This window comes from Hirundo rustica, chromosome 24 (assembly GCF_015227805.2).
Source record: "Hirundo rustica isolate bHirRus1 chromosome 24, bHirRus1.pri.v3, whole genome shotgun sequence".
NCBI classification, from domain to species: domain Eukaryota; kingdom Metazoa; phylum Chordata; class Aves; order Passeriformes; family Hirundinidae; genus Hirundo; species Hirundo rustica.
The window spans coordinates 1,024,603-1,044,795 of NC_053473.1; the positions used below are offsets into that span (position 1 = coordinate 1,024,603).

The following is a 20,193-nucleotide window of genomic DNA, read 5'->3' on the forward strand; positions in this document are numbered from 1 at the left end:
GAGACAGTCACAGCTTGAGCCAATCCATCGCAGCATCCATCACAGGAAGGCTGGAAATACAATGAACCTGGAGGGTTCCCGTTTTTTGCTGTATATGTTTAAAGTGATTCCTTTCTTACCCCACCCTTCATTTGTGGAAGCATGCCCCTGCTCCCCCTGCATATGGAAATTCTCATTTCTTAGAAGGAAAAAAAAAAAGGGACAGAAGTGGTTTTTACTCTTGCTGCAAGCACCCTGGCTGGCTTGGGGACTTGCTTGGGTTCATTGCCTGGTTTCCATCTCACCTTGCCCAGCCACAAGGTGTTTCCCAGCGCTGTTCAAATCCATTAGCAGGTGTGTTTGCTGAAGTAAGTTCAGGCTTGCTAAGGAGTGGATTAGTTGCTCATTGTCATCATAGCAAAAGTCACCACTGAAGGGGATTAGCATTAAGTGCAAAAATAACTTTCAGCAAGAGCCTTATTAATCAGTGTAATTCCCTTCTCCAGCTCTTCAGTGGTGGTTGGGTCATTGGACCAAGATTCGAAAGGAGCTGTCAGGCTGTTGAGGGGTTTAAGAAACAAAAGCTCAGCTAACAAAGGACCATGGAGAGATCAGTGTGAGTGTGGCTGAAAATGGGAAATCCTTTGTAGAATCCTAGAACCCCAGACTGGTTTGGATGGGAAGGGACCCTCAAAGTTCATCCAGTCCCTCTCCCATGGGCAGGGTCATTTTGCACTAGCCCAGGTTGCTCCAACCCCTGTCCAGCCCGGCCTTGGACACTTCCAGGGATCCAGGGGCAGCTGTGCTCATTTCCTCTGAGCAGTCTGTGCCTGGACCTCAGCACCCTCACAGCCAAAATTTCTTCCCAATATCCCATCTAACCCCACCCTCTGACAATTTAAAGCCATTCCCCCTTGTCCCATCACTCCAGATCCTTGTCCAAAGTCCTTTTTCAGCCTCCTGGAGCCCCTTTAGGCACTGGAGGGGTCTCTAAGGTCTCCCCAGAGCCTTCTCTTCTCCAGGTGAACACCCCCAGCTCTCCCAGCCTGGCTCCAGAGCAGAGGGGCTCCAGGCCTCCTCTGGCCTGGCTCCAGCAGCTCCACATCCTTCCTGTGCTGGAGCCCCAGGGCTGGAGCAGCTCTGCAGGTGGGGTCTCAGCTGAGCCGGGCACAGGGACAGAGTCTCCCCCTGCCCTGCATGAGCCCAGGATGTGGTTGGATTTGTGCTCTGTCTTTCTAACAGCCCTGTGCTGGAGGCCAGCTGTACAGAAACTGTCCCAACTTGCTGCCTTCAGGTTTCATAGAGCACTAAAATCCAAGCCAGGGCTGTTAGGACAAGAGAGCTGTGTCCCTGTCATCAGGCAGCTGCCAGGCCTTGAGTCACATGAGATGCTTCCCAGACAGCATCCAAAATGGCTTGTGGAGGTGCAGCAGGGCTTAGCCATGGTGGAAATGCGTCTGCTGTCTTCCTTGGGAGGCTTCTCACCTCTAAGTTGAAAAGAGGAGAGAGATTTTATTAGAGCAAATAAAATAATACTGGACCCACTGCCATGGCAGCGCCGTGCCTGCCTGCACCAGGACAGCCTCCTGGAGCTTTAGTTCTGGTGTCTGCACAGGGGGGCTGGCACTAAACCTGCCCAAAAGGCCTGGCTGAGGGGGGCCCTGTGGGCACAGCTGGAGGGAGAATGTGCTAATTCATAGCAGGCTCTGCTTGTGCTTTTGATCTCTGCACGTAGCAGCTTGGGCTGAGCGTGTGGTCAGTCCCCGAGGCTCCATGTGCTGGCTCCCGGCCGTTCATTTTCCCAGTGCTGGTCAGCGTGGCAGGAGCTGTGCTGCAGAGCCCACACATTGCAGGCTCCCTGGGCACCCTCCTGTGCTCAATCAGGGTGCAAGATGAGGGTCACATTAGGCTGGGATTAATTAAAAACTCAGGAGCCAGGAGCAGGGCTGGGCACGGGTGGGGTGCTCTGGACCTGCTGCTGTGCTGCTCTGGCTTTGAGCGGAGCGGTGACTTGTGATGGGTGATTTAATTCCTCTCTCCATGGGGTGTACTCCCAGATCCTGCCCAGGATCAGAGGCATTGGCTGGGTGCCAGGCAGGCAGCAAATCTACCTCCCAGCAAGGCCTTAGCACTGGATGTACTGGTGCAGTGCGAGCAGCACGAGCGTGTCTGGGCACTAAAATCCTGACCTCTCTGCTGCTCTCTGATGTCCTTTGTGTTGACTCTGTGAAAAAGAGCCGAGGGAATTGGCTGGAAGTGCCTGTGGGAGGTTTGTGCTCACTCAGAACAATGATGCTACTGATAAACCAGCAGAGGAATACTGGGCTCAATTTCCAGTTCAAGGACCATAAAGAGCTGGAATGCACCTGGAATTTGAGTAAATATGTGTCAGACAGAAACCTAGTGGAGGAGGTGGTTGTCAGTGTGGCTTGTCCTGCAGGACAGTGATGCCATCACCACTGGATTTATGCAGTTGTAGGAAGGAACTGTTCCATCCCGAAAATTTTATTGAAATGCTGGTTTACCACATCCAGCCTCTGTAGGATATTCACAGAATCATGGAATTACTAAGTTGGAAAAGCCCTGTAAGATCATTGAGCCCAAACTTTCCCCAGCATTGCCATGTTCACCACTAAGCCATGCTGCATCTATACATTTTTTAATATTTCCAGGGAATGTGATTTCACCACTGCCCTGGGCAGCCTATGCCAGTGTCTGACTACCCTTTCAAAAGAGGGAATTTTCCCTAATATGCACCTAACCTGAACCTCTCCTGACACAATTTGAGGCCTTTCCTCATGTCCTGTTCCCTGGGACCAGAGTCAGGTCCCCCCTGAGCTTCCTTTTCTCCAGGCTGAGCCCCTTTCCCAGCTCCCTCAGCTGCTCCTGGTGCTCCAGCCCCTTCCCCAGCTCCATTCCCTTCTCTGGACACGCTCCAACCCCTCCATGTCCAAAGTTAGCCAAGGACAGCGCAGCAGAGGTTTGGATGTTGGTGGGAAAAGAAGAACCCAACACAGGCTGCAGCCACTCTGGTGTGAGGTCTTCTCCCTCCCTCCTGCAGCTGCTGTTGTGTCTCTCTCTGCCGCAGTGAAGCTTTTGGTGCTTGCCCAGGGAGAGAAGAGCGTTTGTGATTTTCTCAAGTTCAGCACAAACACTGGGAGATCCTCGTGTCTGTGAATCCCCCTCACCCACATCACACAGCACAGTGATCATAGGGAGAATAACTTCACTGGAAAAGGGAAACAGTCGATTAGTTTGGGTTCCAGGGAAAGCATTTCAGTTCTGGAAATGAGGATTTGAACAGCAAGATTCAGGATTCCTTAGGTGAGCGAAATAAATACTTCAGAGGAGGTGAAGCAGTTGAAGGTTCAGGCAGTGATTGGTGATTCCCAGTTTGGGCTGGGAAATCTCTGTAGCCTGGCATGAGCTGAGTGCTGGTATCTAAGGTGGAAAATTGCTGCTGCCTGGAAGCTCTGCAGTTTTTGAATTGAATGTTTAATTCTCCTCATTATTAATTAGCTTTTTCTTTCTTTTTTTTTTTTTTTCTTCCTTCAGCATGAAAGACTTTCCAGGTAAGAATTTTCTTTTTTTCTTTTTTTTTTTTTTCTGTGTAATGTTTATCAGCAGCATGTTTTTTATGGCTTTGAGGATTCCCTGCACTTCAAATCCAGTCTGGTACTGGCTATTTGGTCCTTTCCTCAGCTCAGCTGTGGCACCAGTTTGCTTCTATTCTTTACTCCTCAAATTATTTACTTCAGTGCCCTGTTAGAAATGGAGCTGGTTCCCAGCATGGAGATGAGAGACTGTGGGAAGTCACTGCCCATGGGAGGCTGGGCTGGTACCCTGGGATTTTTATTGTAGTGGTGGTGGCTGGGTTTTGGGCAGCGATCCCCAGGGCCGAGTGGAGGGTGCTCCCCCAGAGCCCTGGCTCAGCTGGCTCTGCCACAGCCTCCATCCCAACCAGCTGGGCTCTGCGCTCTGTGCTGGCTGTCCCAAGTTGCCACAGCTCCAAAGCGCTGCATCTTCCTCCTGTTCCAGGTTGGAAGCAGCTACGAACCCCAGCACGAGCGACTCGTCCTACAGCGAGCGCGCCTCCGGCCGCTCCAGCGCCTACAGCCGCAGGGAGAATCGCCTCGCCGCCCTCAGCAGCCGGCCAGAGGAGGAGAGCAACAGGGACTACAAGAAAGTAGGACTTCTTAAACTTCTTATTGTCACTGCACGCACCACAGAACCTGCCTGTCGCTTCAGAAACAGGCCCCAAGAATCAGCGGAAAGAAAGAGATGTTTTCCGTTCATTTTCTCTGTTTCAAAGAATCCGGTGGTTTGGGTTGGAAGGGACCTTAAAGCTCATCCCATTCCATCCCTGGCGTGGGCAGGGACACCCTGCGCTGTCACACGTTGCCTCAGGTCCCATCCAGCCTGGACCTGGACACTTCCAGTGATCCAGGGGCAGCCACAGCTTCTCTGGGCTCTGTGCCAGGCCCTCACCGCCCTGTGAGGAAGGAATTCAATTAAAGCTGTCCCTTTTTTGTGCTGCTTGGCTGTGTTTAAACTCCCTACAAAATTCAACAGCTGTTTCCTTATTTCTAATTCATGAATTATGAAAGCATAAGTAAAGCATCCAAGTTGGTTTTGTTTTCCCTTCTCATCTTCTGATGCGTGGGAGCAAAGTGAACCCCTCAGCTCAGTGCTGAGGGCATGTGTCTGCTCAGAGCAGCATGGTGGGATGGGGTTAATTAACCAGGAGCAGCCTGGTTAATTGAGCTCTCGTTTTGCATTTCAGTTATACGAGAGTGCCCTGTCTGAAAATCAGAAGCTGAAGTCAAAGCTGCAGGAAGCCCAGCTCGAGCTGGCTGATATCAAAGCAAAGTTGGAAAAAGCAGCCCAGGTAAGGGAAAAAGCAGGTCCTGACTGGAGGAACTGAGCACTGGCCATGACAAACCAACACTTGTTCCAGAATGGGAAAGGGAGGGAAGCTCCTGGGAAGGATGTTTTTGGGAGGGAAGGTGCCACAGAGGAGACAGAAATAAGCCAGTAATTTTGTTGCAACTTGTTGCACCCCAAGCAAGAGCATCTGTGGGTTGTCTTGGCCTTTGTGCAGCACCCTGTGAATGCTCTGGGGTTTAATCACTTTCTATTTTTAATTTCCAAGCAGAAACAGGAGAAAACTTCTGACCGGTCCAGCATGCTGGAGATGGAGAAGAGGGTACGTGTCTCTGCTTTCTTCTGAGTCACAGCCTGTGCCTGGTGCTGCTGTGCAGGGCAGTCATTTCTAGAAGGGAAGTGTTAATTAAAAGATAAGTTGTATTTTTGCCTTGAGGAGCAGTGCACAATGATAATTGTGTTCTGACCTTAGCGGGGCCTGAGATTCTGCTGCTCTCTTTGCACATCAGCTTCGTTCTGATTCCTCTCTTTCGTTCTAAGCAGCTGAGGACCAAGGGATTGTATCACACTGAGGGACTCTTGGGCCATTATGCTTTAAAACATTCCTGATCCTTGCAAATAAAGACTGGTTTTGGATAGTGGGGGAAGAAGACAAAATCCTGGAAGGGCTGCTCTCAATCCCTTCATCCCCTATTGATCCAAGGATTGCCCCAACCCAGGGACAGGTGCTTGAGCTTGGCCTTGTTGAAGTCAGGGTAACATCCTGTATAACTTCTGTTGAATTAGGATCACAACAGCCACAGATTCTCAGAGTTAGAAAGTGAAAATGTGTCCAGCTGTTCTCAGTGAAGATGCATTAACTGTTTCTGGGATGGCTCATGCATTTTTGCACCAGTGAATCCCTGGATGAACCATGCTGTGGGTAAAAAGTGACCCAGAGCTCATCATCCACAGCACACTCAGAAGCTACCTCTTCCTCACTCTCTTGGCCTCGTGGCAGGACAAAGAGTGTAGATCTTGTTCTTGATGCGTGTTTCCCACTTCCCCCTTCTCAGGGCATGTCCCTGGAGCAGTTTGAGCTCCTTCATGTTGAGAAAAGTCCCTGAAGGAGCCCAGATCTCCCCACCTTGGCACAGGCTTCGCTGAGGCCACTCACATGGCAGAGTCTAATCCTCGCTTTCTAAAATGCACCAAAAGCATTCAGCTTTGCTGCCCTGGATTATCTGGGAGAAACAGGATTTCCAGGCAGGGAATTTCCTTGTTCTGTTTCCTATTTGAGCACCTCAGTGGCTTTTCTCATTGCCACCTTTAGTGGAGTATAAGTAAATCCATGGCTTCACCTACAGAGCTCAAAATCACATTACATCAGCAGTTCTTGAGAACTGGGATCACTGAAAATGGGGAATAATTTCATTAGGGGTATGAATAGAGCTTGTGATCTGCTCAAACAGGCCCAGCTTATATCCCTGCTGGTTTGCCAGCTGCCCTGTTCCATCTGATCAGTTTCTGGTTGTAACTTCTGCCTTGCTTTGAGATACTCTTCTCAAATGTAGTAGAGAATGCTGCTACAGAAACACAGGACTCTTATTTTTCTTTAAGAGAAAAATATACTGTAAATTTTTCTTCTAAATCCTCGTGACCTGCTTTATTATGAATCCTTGTAAACAGGAGAAGCGAGCCCTGGAGCGGAAACTCTCTGAAATGGAGGAGGAAATGAAGGTAAGAAATAATCTTCACTGTATCTATTCCTTGTTTTATGCTTTGTATTCATGTCTTTGGGGATTGTCACCCAGGAGAAGGATGTTGAAGTGTCCGTGGGAAGGATCTCATTTTCCTTTCCGCAGTCAGAACTTGCTTTAATGGCCCTGTTCTCCAAACATGAAACGCTAATAAACTGTCCTGTTCTCATTCACCTGATCGCTCCTATGTTTGATTTGTTCTGCTGTTTGATCCGAGAACGGTGAAAGCTGTTCTCCTTAAATGCCTTCCCAAACTAACTTTTTGTGGCATCGCTGAGTTCCAGTGTGCTGACCCCCTGTGCTCTGACTAGTCTGCAGCCCAAGTTAAGCCGCTGAGGTTCTCTCCGGATGGGTAAGAAGACAAAGCTGGCTTTTGAGCTCACGCACACTGGCCAGGATGAAGCACAGAGTGTTCCTCTACTCCCTTCCCAAAGCATGTCAGTGGGAGGCCACGGCAGCCTGGGATAATTCCAGCAAGGAGGAATTTGCTTCCTGATGGGATGTTCAGCATGGCTTGCTGTCACGAGCCGTGGCCACTGGTGCTCTGGTGCACTCTCGCTCCCGTGGCATGGCTCCAAGGATGGTTGTGCCCGTGAGGGAGCCCTGCAGAGCCCAGGCAGCGTCTGGCTGCCCACACACCCCTAAAGCCTCACCCCGTTGGGCAGTGCTGCGTCACGTTCCGCTGTGTTTCAGTGCTCCTCACAGAATGAGTGTCCCCTCTGCTCTGTCCCCTGCTTTCCTTCCCTTTCAACGGGAGCAGGTGGGACCAAGCTACTCTCAGAAGGAAGGACCCACCTGAGAGCTCTCCCAGCACCATGCACTGACAGAAACTACTTCCTGTCAACCTGAAGGAGGTTCCAGCTCTGTTTCTATTTGAAACTTTGTGTTTCTACAAGCACATAGCTCTGGAAGGACCACTGGCTTCTGCTGCAATAAGTAGCACATTGATGTGGTGGATGCTTGCTGTTGAGGCTCTTGTTCTCTCAGAGAGGAGAAAATAAGTGTGGATGTGTGAGCCAGGAGAAGGAGAAAGGATTGTATATGTCTAAATTCCAAACTCTTTGTTCAGTGAGCAGGTGGGAACCTTCAACTGCACAGAGACTTTCCTGTAATTAAAGAATTGTGGTCTTCAAGAGAAATATAGGCGTGAGCAGTTTGTGTTGTTCCTTCAGCTCTGCAGATCACTGCAAACTTGTAACTTCAGCCCATGGAGTAAGAAGACAAGGTGGTGGCCTCTAGTGGCCTCAGTTTGGAAACATACTGCTCTGGAAAGCAACTAATGAGAGAAGGTGCCTGTAGGGTCTGTTGGGCACAGCCAGAGTGCCTCCAGCTCAGGTAGTCTGGAGCTGCAGAACCATGAAAGCCAAGGTGGTGCAGAACAGAAACGCTGCTGGAGGTTGGACATGTTCTCACACTTCCTCGAGAGACATGAGCTGAAGGAAGCTGTGGTCCAGCTGAAAATGAGCTTCAGGTCCTTGAGACTGCTGCTGACTCTGCTCTCTGCCTGTTCTTGCTGCATCTGACAACCAAAGTGGCCTTTTGTTAGTAGAACAAATACACAAGAAATTGGAAAACCTCTCTTCTCAGGTGCTACTAGATTTTTACTAGTTTTTGCAAAACCTTAAGCATGTAGTGATTACTTGAGGGCACTGTGACATGCCTTGTTTGACAGCTACTCCAAAAAGAGGAATAGAAAAGTCTCTGAAGAAAGCAGCATTGAATTGGACCTTTCCAAAAGGAAACTGTTGTGTCCACTTTCATGATGCCTTGAAGTGGGAGAAGCAGCCCTGCTGTGTTTGCCTGGAGGGAGATAATCTCTGCAGAGCATCCCTGTTAGTCACTAGTGTGGGAGCTGAGCCAGGAAAGAATCTGCTAATTCTGGTTGGACTCTCATCCTTGCTCCTTGCACTACCTGAGTAGCTGTTGTGCAGTCAGAAGGAATAAGTAAGGAACTGTGAAAGAAAATGCAAATCCATAAATTTCCTTCAATGTGGAGAGCAGCAAGTGGAAACAACCATACCTGTCAGGTGATTAGGTCTCTGGTTGTTTTTGGGAATTCTTCCCACCAGTCTGTGAATCCAGTAAGACTCACATCCAGCTGTTGGATCCATGGATGTCTGTGTCCCGTTGTGCACATCAGATATCCTGGCCAGGGCTGTCCTCTCCTTGCAGCTGACTTCTGAGGAAGAGGAGGTAGAGGTGACAGAAATGTACAGTACTTCAGGCTGTGATTGAGGGAATGAGCTTTGTTCCTGTCTGGGGTGTGACCCTTGCTACCAAAGCCAGAGAGAAGTGAAGAGGAGAAAGACAGGCTTGGTAACCTCAAGAAGTTTGGTGGCAAAGCTGCTCCTCAGACCTGCTCTTGCAAAGGTGACAGAGCAGTGCAGCATTTCCCTGAGTGACTGCACAATTCAGCTGGCGATTCAGAACCTCGGCTGTGGCAGGAGAAAGAAAATGAACATTTGCACTGATCTGAATTCAATGCCAAGTGCCTGAGGTCCCAACTTAACACAGCAATTGTTCTTGAAGGTCACAGAAGCTCCTTTATTCCATGGCAGTACTGCAGCTCCTGGCCTCAGCCGTCGTGCAGGCTCTGGGCATTTTTATTTAGTGTTGAGGCACAAAATCCATTAATTGAAGGCAGGTACAGAGAACTGAGAAACCTGCTTTCGCTAAGCCAAGTATCAAGCAGAGTGATAAGCAATCACAGCGGTATCATCCAGATCCTGCTCTTCGTCCTTGGCTTCAGTCCCAGCTTCCCAGCCTTTGCTGGATTTGGTGCATAAACAGGAGCCTGGCCTACCTACGGCATACACACGTTTTTACATCCGAGATCCTTTCTGTGGGCTGTGCAGCGTGTGGAGGCTGAGCAGCAGTTGATGGGACCATGCTGAGGTTCCGTGCTGTGCTGGTGTGGGAAAACAAAGGTGGTCTGTGAAACGATCACAGTCTTTGCGCCTCACGTAGCACGATGCCCATACTATGTATATGAGATGCTTTGTGCCAGCTGTGAGCCTGTGATAAAACAGTGTCTTTATTGTCTGTGTATCATAAAATCATGGAATACCCTGAGGAAAGGGAACTGCAGTCCAACCCCTGGCCCTGCACCCCAGCAGCGCCACCCTGTGCATCCCTGAGAGCATTGTCCAGACTCTCCTGGAGCTCTGGCAGCCTCGGGGCCGTGCCCATTCCCTGGGGAGCCTGGGCAGTGCCCAGCACCTCTGGGGGAAGAACCTTTCCCTGAGATTCCTTCCCTGACACAGCTCCAGCCCTTCCCTGGGGTCCTGTCACTGTCACAGAGAGCAGAGATCAGAGCTGCCCCTCGTGAGGAGCTGCAGCCCCCAGTGGGGTCTGACCTCAGGCTCCAGGGTGAACAGACCAAGTATCCTCAACCATTTTTGGTGCCATCAAAAGAAGTGACTATTCCAGTACAACCATCTTCCAGCAGCTCCTGGTGTGAGGTATCACAGGACATGTCCGTCTGTCCTCAGCAAGCACAGTGGCAGCCAGCAAAGCTTGGGCAGGTGAAGGGATGAATGGATGGGTGGATGGATGGAGGGATGGATGGATGGATGGATGGATGGATGGATGGATGGATGAATGGATGCATGGATGCATGGATGGATGGATGAGGGATGGATGGATGGATGAATGGATGGGTGGGTGGATGGATGGATGGATGGATGGATGGATGGATGGATGGGTGGGTGGATGGATGGGTGGATGGATGGATGGATGGATGGATGGGTGGATGGACGAGGGATGGATGGATGGGTGGATGGATGGATGGGTGGATGGATGAGGGATGGATGGATGGGTGGATGGATGAATGGATGGATGAGGGATGGATGGATGGATGAGGGATGGATGGGTGGATGAGTGATGGATGGGTGGATGGATGGATGGATGGATGGATGGATGGATGAGGGATGGATGGGTGGGTGGGTGGATGGATGGGTGGATGAGGGATGGGTGGATGGATGGATGGATGGATGGACGGATGGATGGATGAGGGATGGATGGATGAGGGATGGATGGATGGATGGATGAGGGATGGATGGATGGATGGATGGATGAGGGATGGATGGGTGGGTGGATGGATGGATGGGTGGATGAGGGATGGGTGGATGGATGGATGGATCAGGGATGGATGGATGGATGGATGGATGGATGGATGGATGGATGGATGGATGGATGAATGGATGGTTGGATGGGTGAGATATGGTGAGCAGGTATCTTGCTGCTGCGGTACCACTGCAGCTTTCCTGCAGTTCTGTAGCTGTAGCTCTGTCTTGGGATCTGTTGATTTATCCAATGTCAGAACTGTGTTTGTGTGTCCAGTGAGCTGCTCTGTCAGTTTGATGACCTCAGGGGCTCAAACCCCATCCTTTGCTGGCTCCCTGCCCTCCTGTTTTGCTTCCCTTGGTTTTGCAAAGCTTTTCAAAGAGGTGTCTTCGTTCTGTCATGGAGAATAAATGTAGTGCTTTTGGGCAGCTAAGAATGAAGCTGATGGCTGAGGGATATACAAAGTACTTCAGTTTTGTACATGAATGAGCCCTTGGACAAAATGTCCTGGGATGCAGCAGGTTCTTTCCCAGCTGCAGCCAGCTCTGGGTCATCACAGAATCCCAGGCTGCCATGGACAGGGACACCTTCCACTATCCCAGGCTGCTCCAAGCCCTGTCCAACCTGGCAGTGGACACTTCCAAGGGTGGGATGGCCACAGCTTCTCTGGGCAACCTGAGTAGTGCAGGTTGGGTGGACGGTCATTGTCTTTGTGTCACAGTAGATTCTTTGATGGTGCTTCTTGTTCAGGACAGACAGCACCTCCCTTTGAGTGCTTTCTGCTCATGAAGGTAGAAAGGAGCCCCCTTCCCCATAGACCCTTCCCTCTGTCTTCTTCTGCCACTGTGAGCTCTCAAGTAAGAGGATGTGGAGAGGAATATGGTGTTTTATGGCACTGCTTTGGTTTGGGACTGGGATTTTGTCGCTTGAACTTACAACTCTTCTTGTGGATGTTTCGTGCCTGCTCCTGCCCAGTGTTGGGGCTCCCTCCATCATGCAGGATGGGTTCTTGTTCTTGTGGCCCAGCTGCCTGACCTCTCGGGAGGAAGGACAGCAGGGATGCCACTCAGCAGCTCTGCAGCTCTCAGCATCTCCTGGCACCCACAGTGGTGTAAATGTCCAGCACATGAGTTCACTCCGGCATTACTGGGAGCAGTGTCATCCTTGTGGCACTGGGAACGTCTGCATGGCTTGTACCATTTCCCTGTTCTGCTTCCTCATGGCTCTTCTGTTCCCTACCTCCCAGTGCTGCTGTACCTGTGCAAGCCCTGGTTTGTACCCAGGTGCAGTTTGTACCCGTGTCCAGTTTGTACCCATTTCCAGTTTGTACCCATTTCCAGTTTGTACCCGTGTCCAGTTTGTACTGTGCCCAGTTTGTACCCATGTCCAGTTTGTACCCGTGCCCAGTTTGTACCCATGTCCAGTTTGTTCCTGTGCAAGCCCCAGTGTGGGGCCTGATCTCTGCCCTGTCCTGTGCCCCTCTTTGCCTTTGTCACCAAGAATGCCCTCCTGGCACATCCCCACTGTGGGGGATGCTCTCATTCAGACTCCTCTTCCTAAAATGAGCAGTTTAAGGTTCAGACCTGTCCCTTCTGAAGGTCAAAGATAAATTGAGCCCTGTGACAGAGAAGAGTTGAATCTGGGCAGGGATGAGAACTCCCCCCAAACCCCAGAGGTTTTGGCAGGACTGAGCCTGGGCAGACCCAGGAGCATCACTCAAGGATCAGGGACACAAGCAGACACGGTGACTGTCTCGGTGATCTGCTGTGGAACAGTGACACTTTCAGGTGCTTCAGTCTGTGCTTTTGGGATTTTCCAGGAAGTTCTGATTGCTCTTTGCTCCACACAGCTGCTTTAGCTTTTAGAGATACACAAAAAAAAGGAGCTTTAAAGAAATTCTCAGTTCCCCGCAGTGCTTTCAGAACCTGTGTAGGTGTTAAGTCACTGGTGATAGGTCTCACAGCAGTTCCCAAGTCCCAGGGCTGTCTGGGTAAACTAGAATATAGTCCTGCTTTGTGGTGGGAAATCCCTGTATTTGACCTTTTTTAAGACTTTGGGGGCCCCTGGAGAAAAGACTGATTCACAAAATATCCTTGGTGTTTTGTGAGACTTTCCCCTTCCAGCACTCACTGCTACTAATTTCTTTTAGTCTCTTTTTTTCTTTCACTGCCTATGGACTAAACTCTCATTTCTGTGCCCATTTGTTTCCTTGATGTTCTCTCTGTATTTCTCTGTCCACTCCTCTCACTCTCTGCAGAATCTCCACCAGCTCAAACAGATTCACACTCTGAGGCAGATGAATGAGCAGCTGCTGGCTGAGAACAGGGCTCTGACCCGGGTCGTAGCCAGGCTTTCTCTGCCCGCCAAGCCCTCGGAATCAGAGGAGCTGTAGCTGCTTTCCCTCCGGCTCATCTTGCCTCCCTCTTCCACACTTCCAGGCAGGTCTCTGCTTCCTGGCCGGGCACTTCCCACTCGCCTCCCTGCTCTCCAGGGTGTCTGGTGAAGCTTTTTGCTCAAAAGCTTGTGGCAGAAGATCTCCAGATTCCAAGAGCATGGTGCTGCTGCCACGGCGGGGCTTTGCTGGAGCTCTGCTCACACCGCTGGCTCTTGTTGTGCATGGCAGATGCTGCCCCTGCCAGCTTAGCACTGGGGAATGGCTTTGGGGTGGCTTGGCAGTGCCAGCAGCTCCTTGCCTGGTACTTTGCCTTGAAACAGACCCACAGAATGGTTTGTGTTGGAATGGGCGTTAAAGTTCATCTCGTTTCACCCCTTACCATTGGCAGGGACTCTTCCAGTAGACCAGGTTGCTCCAAGCCCCCTCCATACTGACCTTGGACACTTGAAAATAGGTGGTTTGTGCTACATGTCTGCTTATAGTAGAATTCTTTTTCAGTTGGACTTAGTTCAGGGAGAAGTTGGCACTCAGCAAATCAGATTATCCAAAGGCAGGAGATTTTCAGGAATGTTGTGAAAAGCTAACATTTTAGATAGAAGGGGTATTTTTAGAAAAACTACAAACTGAGCTGTCCTCTGCAGTTTTTCTTGGTCACTTGAACAAAAAGGACATGCTCCTTTCCTTATTTTAAAATGAAAATTTTGAGTATGAGTCCACAGGTTCAGCAAACCCCCTACCTCTTGTGGGCTGGCACAGGGTGGGGGATGCAGCAAGAGCCAGACCAGAGCACTCTGTTTTTATTTTCTGTTTTAAGTCCAGTGTTGGACAATTAATGTTTGAAACCCGAGGATGAGTCTTCCCTAAGCTTTGCCCTCACACATCATACAGTTAAATTACGTCTCTTCCTGCTACTTCATTGGTTCAAGGCTAAAATAATGCTGTAAATGCTCCTTTCTTGAGGCCCTACCTGTCCTTTGCAGGTTAGTAGGAATATTCATATCCCTTCAGACACAAGAAGTCGTGTGCTCATGTGGGCTGGAAGTGGCACCACAGAATAAAAAAATCTATTCTTAGCACACAAATTATATCAAGGCTGATTAACCATAGAAACAAACTGATCAGGGGAATTGTGGCTTCCCCTTTCCAGGAGTCTCAGCTCAAGCCCACATGTGTGTCACAAGGGCCGGGAGAGTTGGGTGGCATGTTGAGTGCCCTGGATTGTGCACATGGTGAGGTGAAATGATCTCACAGCTCCAACCTGACCCTGCCTCATTTCTTCCTATAAACCATGAGCCTAAGTCATTCTCCTTCCCCACATACTTTCACGTCTGAGAGGGGAAATTCACTCAAAGAACTGATGTTTCACAACCTGCAAGTGACCTCTCCTCCTGCCAGGACGTGCCCACGTTATCTCTGCCCTTCATCCCCCCTCTGCTCTGGCTGAGGCTCATCCTTCTCTCCTCATTTACACGTTTGCAGTTCCCTACTGTGCCTGAGCTGGGGGAGAGTCATGGTCTGCAAGCTCTGCTGATTTATTTTCAACTCTTTTAGTAGGTCTAGCACAGGATATTGCTGGTGTGTGTAAACTCTGCCTCAGTGGTGTCTGTGGACATGGCAGCTGTACAGTGGTGTCACCGGTTTAAGTTCTGCCAGATGTGCCACGCTCTGGCAGCAGTGCTTTTCAGTGAACCTCATTTTCCTGAATCCACATTATTTCCGAGGAGCAGTGTTCCCCAGTGCCCAGGTAACACCCAGCCCTGCTGCTCAGAGCAGCCTCCAGCCCAGACTCAGGTGTCACCAACACCGTGTCATGGTCACCCTGCCGTTCCCTGGGGCTGGGCCACCTCCCTGCTCACCATTGCTGTCAGACTTCTGTAAAGCTGCTGGAAACTTTCAGCCCTTCCAGCTTGTTCCCGTGGGGTTCATTTTACCTGACTTTCAGCCTTTCCAGCTTGTTCCCATGGGGTTCATTTCACCTGACTTTCAGCCTTTCCAGCTTGTTCCCATGGGGTTCATTTCACCTGACTTTCAGCCTTTCCAGCTTGTTCCCATGGGGTTCATTTCACCTGACTTTCAGCCTTTCCAGCTTGTTCCCATGGGGTTCATTTCACCTGACTTCAGGCTGCTCTGCTTCAAATGGAGGAGCACCCTGGGCTTGTACTGTGTAAGGCTGGTGTGTAGTTTTCAGGAAGCCTCCCCTGGCATTGGTGGAGCTGGGTTATGACCAGGAAACATGTCCAGAGGCACTTATTTCACATGTATTTATACTTCTTCCTTTTCAAATAAGGGACACAGGTCTCACAGAGCTCCCCTGTGAGGCACAGCCCCGTCAGGCTCCAGCTGAGCCCTGGGACTGGGGTCGTTCTCTCTGGCATCATTTCTGGGCAGCTGTGACAGATTCTCTCTACCAAAATGAGTGTCAGGACTTCCCACGCCGTTATCACAGCGATGGGCACTGCAGAGCCACGCCAGGCAGTGACGGGCCTGACAGGAGTGTCTGTCTGCAGCCTCCAGTGAGTGGTGGGGCTCTTGCAAGGCACTGGGAGGCACCACTGAGAGTGGCAGGTGAAGCTGAGGAGGAAACAGAGGAGAGTGGAGACATCCAGGGCTCTGCTGTGTCTCTAAGCTCCTGATCATCTTTGGTGATGGTGATGCCTCTTCTTTGGCCATGAGAAATGGCACAAGGAGCCGTGAGTGCTGTCCTGGTGACAGCCCAGCCTTGTGGTGCACCTGTCACACTCAGCATCACTGGCTGGAGCTCTGGCCAGCCCAGCACATGGACCCTTTCAAATTATCCCACTCTGCAGGACCAACCTCTCCTCGCTCTCTGAAAAACCTCCCACCTGAAACATCCACCACCAGTGCCCACAGGGATGGAGTTGGGTGTGGTGGGCACCCCATGGCTTGGCCCAACTGTGGAAGAAGGGAATTGCTCAGGTGGGAGCTGGTACTGCCCCAGGAGCTGCCCACACTCAGAGCTGGTGATCATGGAGGGACTGCAGGTGGACGGGGGCAGAACATTGTGGTCAAAGCTGAAACTCCAGGTTAGGAGGAAGGAGGAGATTTAGTGCAGATTTTTAATTTGAGGGAATCCCTCCAAGGTGCACCTGGGCAGACGGAAGCTGTGCCTGAGGTCATTCAGGTACTGTGTGTGTGATCCCTCTCTGCCCTGGTACCCCTGCAGGCTTGGGGCTGGTCACCTGTGATCTGCTGGCACCCGTGGTGGGAGTGACCCCTTGTGTGTCACACCCCAGACAGGAGCAGGGGGTCTCCTGGTGCCCAGCAGCTGACAGAAGGTCACTCACTGCAGCACAGAAAGGGTTTCTGCCAATGGGAAATGCTGGAAGGGTCTTGTTGAAGCTATTTCTTCTGTTTTCAAAGGCTTTTGTCTGTGTTGCAACCTCACTTGAGCACCCAGGAGGTACCTCCAGTGTCAGTGTGTTCTAACAGTCCTCTGGCCTCGGCACTTAAGACTGTATTGCACATCTGTGGGGTACCAAGGAGATTTGGGGGTATTCTAAAGAGATTTGGCAAGGTCCAGTCCTAAATGAAGATTCCAGACCTTCGGTTTCCCTTCTAGTCCTGGCGAAATGGAAAAAGCATATCAGGGAAACCGGCTTTACTGTTGTCTGCTGAGCTGTATTTAACCTCTGGGCACAGGTTTGGGAAGAAACAGCTCAGAAATGGTTCCTGCCTTGCTGTCCTGGTCCTGACCTGCTGCTGGGGCTGTGGCCTTGCTTCGCACCAGGGGCTCCCTGCCTCGGGGCTTCTGGCTCAGTGCTGTGCTCCAGGTCCCTCTCACCCGTCACGCCTGGCAGGCAGCTTGTAGAAGCTCTGGAGATGCTGCAGAGCCATGGAATGTGCTGGGTGGAGGGATGCAATGTCCCCTCTTGCCCCCGAGCCCCTCTGACCCCACCTTGTCTTTGTCTCTCTGCAGATTTTGACAGAGCTGAAGTCGGACAACCAAAGGCTGAAGGATGAGAACGGAGCCCTCATTCGTGTCATCAGCAAACTCTCCAAATAGGAATCCTGAGCAAAGGCAGGACGAGGAGGGGTGTCCTACACCAGCTGCCAACCCCAGCACCGAGCCCTTCCCCCCTTCCCTTCCCGTCACGTACAGCAAGCGTTTCAGCTGTGGGATCAATGTCACACCTGCCTTGCCCTGCCCTTTGCTGTACATTCCCTTTCTACCCCCATTTCCCCACAACACAGCCCCTGCCATTTTTATTTTTTTTTTTTTTAATTTATGCATGTTGTGGTATCTCGGACATTTTATTCAAGGGAGAAATGTGAGGACTGAGTTTGAGCTGCCAAAACTTCTTCCAGAAGCTCAGTATTTGGTTTTGGACTCTGACCCGGAGTGGGAAGCTCCTACTGTAAAAAGTGACATCTGAAGAACTAACCCAGCATATCCAAGCCCTTTCCAGGTGGGAAATGTGAACCTGGGTTGCGACTCTGAGGATGCACATCAGCCCACTGAGATGTGGGACTCTGGTTAAATGTGATGCTGTGAAAGCCACCAGAGCTCATGTTTGTCACAGGCTGATGAGCTGTTTTGCACAGAGACCTTCTCCTCTTGCCCCAGTAGACTGAGACTTCTATTTAAAATCAGATTTTACTGTTCAGTAACAACAGTGCTGACACTCAGTGTCAGACCCTTATCCCTCCCCTCCCTTCACCCCACAGCCCAGGTGATCCTGTGTCACGTTGTGTCCTTCCAGGGCTCTTGTCCCTGTGGTTCGTAGCAGCCAGTTGCCACCTGAACTCTTGTTCCTTGGGACAGGATATAGGCACTTCCTGAGCTTTTTGAAGGACAAACGTGAACCCCTACAGACCCTCTACTGCTCTCACCTGTGTGAGCATGAATCACCTTGCACAAGGGAGCTGTGCCCGTGCCAGAAACCAGCCTCCCCTTCCCAACAGCCATCTGGGACATTCTCCTGCGGCCTTCCTGCAGGCAGAGCCCCATAGCAGAGCCTGGTCTGGTATTTCAGGTGCCCCCCCCTTTGATTTGCAGCAGGATTTGTAGAGAAGAATGCCAGCATCCTGTCCCACACACCTTGGAAAGGTCAGGGTGTGTCAGTATCAGAGGGACGAGGGGCTGCTGGTAACTGAATCACCATGATAAAAGTCATCTGACCTGTCAAAAACTTGTGATAAGCTTTGACCTTGAAAGAAACTTCCAGAAATACTCTTTAGTGTTACATGCACTCTGAACAGTTTGGAATTGTTCTCTCCCATGGGCATTTAGACATTGGCTCCTCTCTCCATCTGTGAGACATCATCAGGTCTGTTGAGCTTCCCGTTAACAGACTCCTCTCAAACAATGCCTTCCCTCTCAGAGACATCCTGCTGTATCCAAAACATTCTCCCATCTACATCCTTCCATATTTGTCCTTTCATCCCCTTTGTCCTTCAACTCCCCAGATTCTGTCTGGCCAAGAGCAGCAGTTCTTGATCACTGAACCTGGAGGTGGCCATGGAGCAGCTCTGCCACGTTCCTGAGCAGCTCTGCTGGCTCTGGCTGGGGGGACTCTCCACTGTCAGAGAGATACTTGAACATGAGCAGAATACTTGAGCTTGCTCAACAGGGTAAAACTTATCTCTAATAGGGCAATCCTGGGCTTTTTTGAACCTTTTGCTGGTTATTGCCTCAGAAAGCATCTCTCTCTTCCCCTCCCTGGGGTTTTCTCTCTTTGGTTCCTCCCCCCCAACCCCCCCAAATTCTCCATTTTTCCCCCTTCCCCTCCCTGTCCTGCCTGTTTCCACCTCTCTTGCTCTTCCTGGAGCTGCCAGTTTTCCCCACGCAGCTCTGACCACAAGTTGCTCTTCAGCTGATGGAGCCCTTTGTGCAGCTGAGGCACCGTTTCTCCTGGTACACTGAGGCTCTTCCTCTGCTGCTGAGCTTTGAGAGGAAGAGACCAAAGCTGGTAAAGGCATCAGGGTTTCTGCAGAGCACTGCCTAAGCCAGGCATCCGTTCTATATTCCTTGATTTTATATTCCTCTATTTAACGGCTTTAAGTCTTGAGATCCGGTCAATGCTTCCCCCGCACGCCGTTCCCTCCTGGTGCGCTCTTTATGTGAGTACTTCTGCCGTTCTTGATGTTTTCTCTCTTGGTGACCCGCTCCTTGCTTCAGCCTCGGGCTCTGGCTCTGCTCAGATCGGGGATCAGGAGCCCGGTCCCATCTGTGCCACGTGGAGGAGGAGATGCTCCCCAGCTGGGCCGGCGCCTCAGGCTGCACATCCCGGCAGGATGAGGAGGAGAGTTCAGAATAAAGATCCTGTTCTTCTCACAGGCAGGTTCCTGGCAGCAGGAAGAAGCCTGGTGTCTGTTTTAGGAAGAGGGTTCAACCCAATCTGATAAATCCATCCTGCACTGACGTTTTTCCCCTTCCTACCAGGACACTCACTGTGCTTTTTCTCAAGGAACAGAGTGGGAAGGCTGTGGAATGCTCGTTCTTCTGAGTGGCACCTTGCAAAGCCAAACCACTTTAGCTGAAGTGTCTGCTTAGCACTGGATTCTCCCGAGCCCTGGGCCTCCACAGCTCAGTGTCCCTGATCAGCCAAAGCTGTGAGCATCTCGTCATGACGGAGCAACTGCAAACCAAATTCTTGAGAATGGATTTTTTTTTTTGTCTCACTTCATGCCTGACATAACCAGTGCACTGAGGAGGTGACAAACAGGACACCTCGAACCCTGTGCTTGGGGCAGGGTGCGGAGCAAATAGGTTTTAAAATTGATCCCTCTTGGAACCAGAGCATTTGCCAGACGTGGTCTCCCTTGGGGAACGTGAGCTTTTTTTTTCTAAGCAATTGCTTGGGGTGAGTTAATTCCTTAGGGTGAACCCACCTGTTGTGGCTGCAAATTTGGTGATGGCTCTTTGTAAATAAACTCCTTGGAGAAGCAGGACTGGCTGACGAGATGGGGAGAGAATGTATTTTTATGCAACTTTTGAGTGGCCTTTCAAACCCTGAGATGAATGATTTGTTTTACTGGTTGTTGTTATATAGTATTATAAGTATTATGTGTTTGAAAGTTTGGGAATAATATTCACAGCTATGATGCTTGTAAACACAACAGTATTTATAAATGAATAAAATAAGAGTTGATAAAATAGAAGCTTTGACT

At 50.6% G+C, this 20,193-nt stretch overlaps 1 protein-coding gene across 10 annotated transcripts in view; it reads left to right on the forward strand.

Annotated features, from left to right (window-relative positions):
• Positions 1–20,184, forward strand: part of PPP1R12B (protein phosphatase 1 regulatory subunit 12B) — a 132,634-nt gene extending 112,450 nt beyond the window's left edge. For 3 of the 10 annotated variants that reach the window (XM_040085695.2, XM_040085703.2, XM_040085704.2), the window contains 7 exons: positions 3,535–3,551; positions 4,018–4,165; positions 4,763–4,867; positions 5,132–5,185; positions 6,532–6,582; positions 12,925–13,105; positions 17,000–20,184. In XM_040085695.2, coding sequence (XP_039941629.1) covers positions 3,535–3,551; positions 4,018–4,165; positions 4,763–4,867; positions 5,132–5,185; positions 6,532–6,582; positions 12,925–13,059 — 510 coding nt within the window. In that variant the 3' untranslated portion in view covers positions 13,060–13,105; positions 17,000–20,184. Of the gene's footprint in view, positions 1–3,534; positions 3,552–4,017; positions 4,166–4,762; positions 4,868–5,131; positions 5,186–6,531; positions 6,583–6,886; positions 6,955–12,924; positions 13,110–16,999 lie in introns of all 10 variants that reach the window. The other 7 variants (XM_040085698.2, XM_040085706.2, XR_005703984.2 and 4 more) reach the window with 6 other exon arrangements.
• The last annotated feature ends 9 nt before the right edge of the window (positions 20,185–20,193 follow it).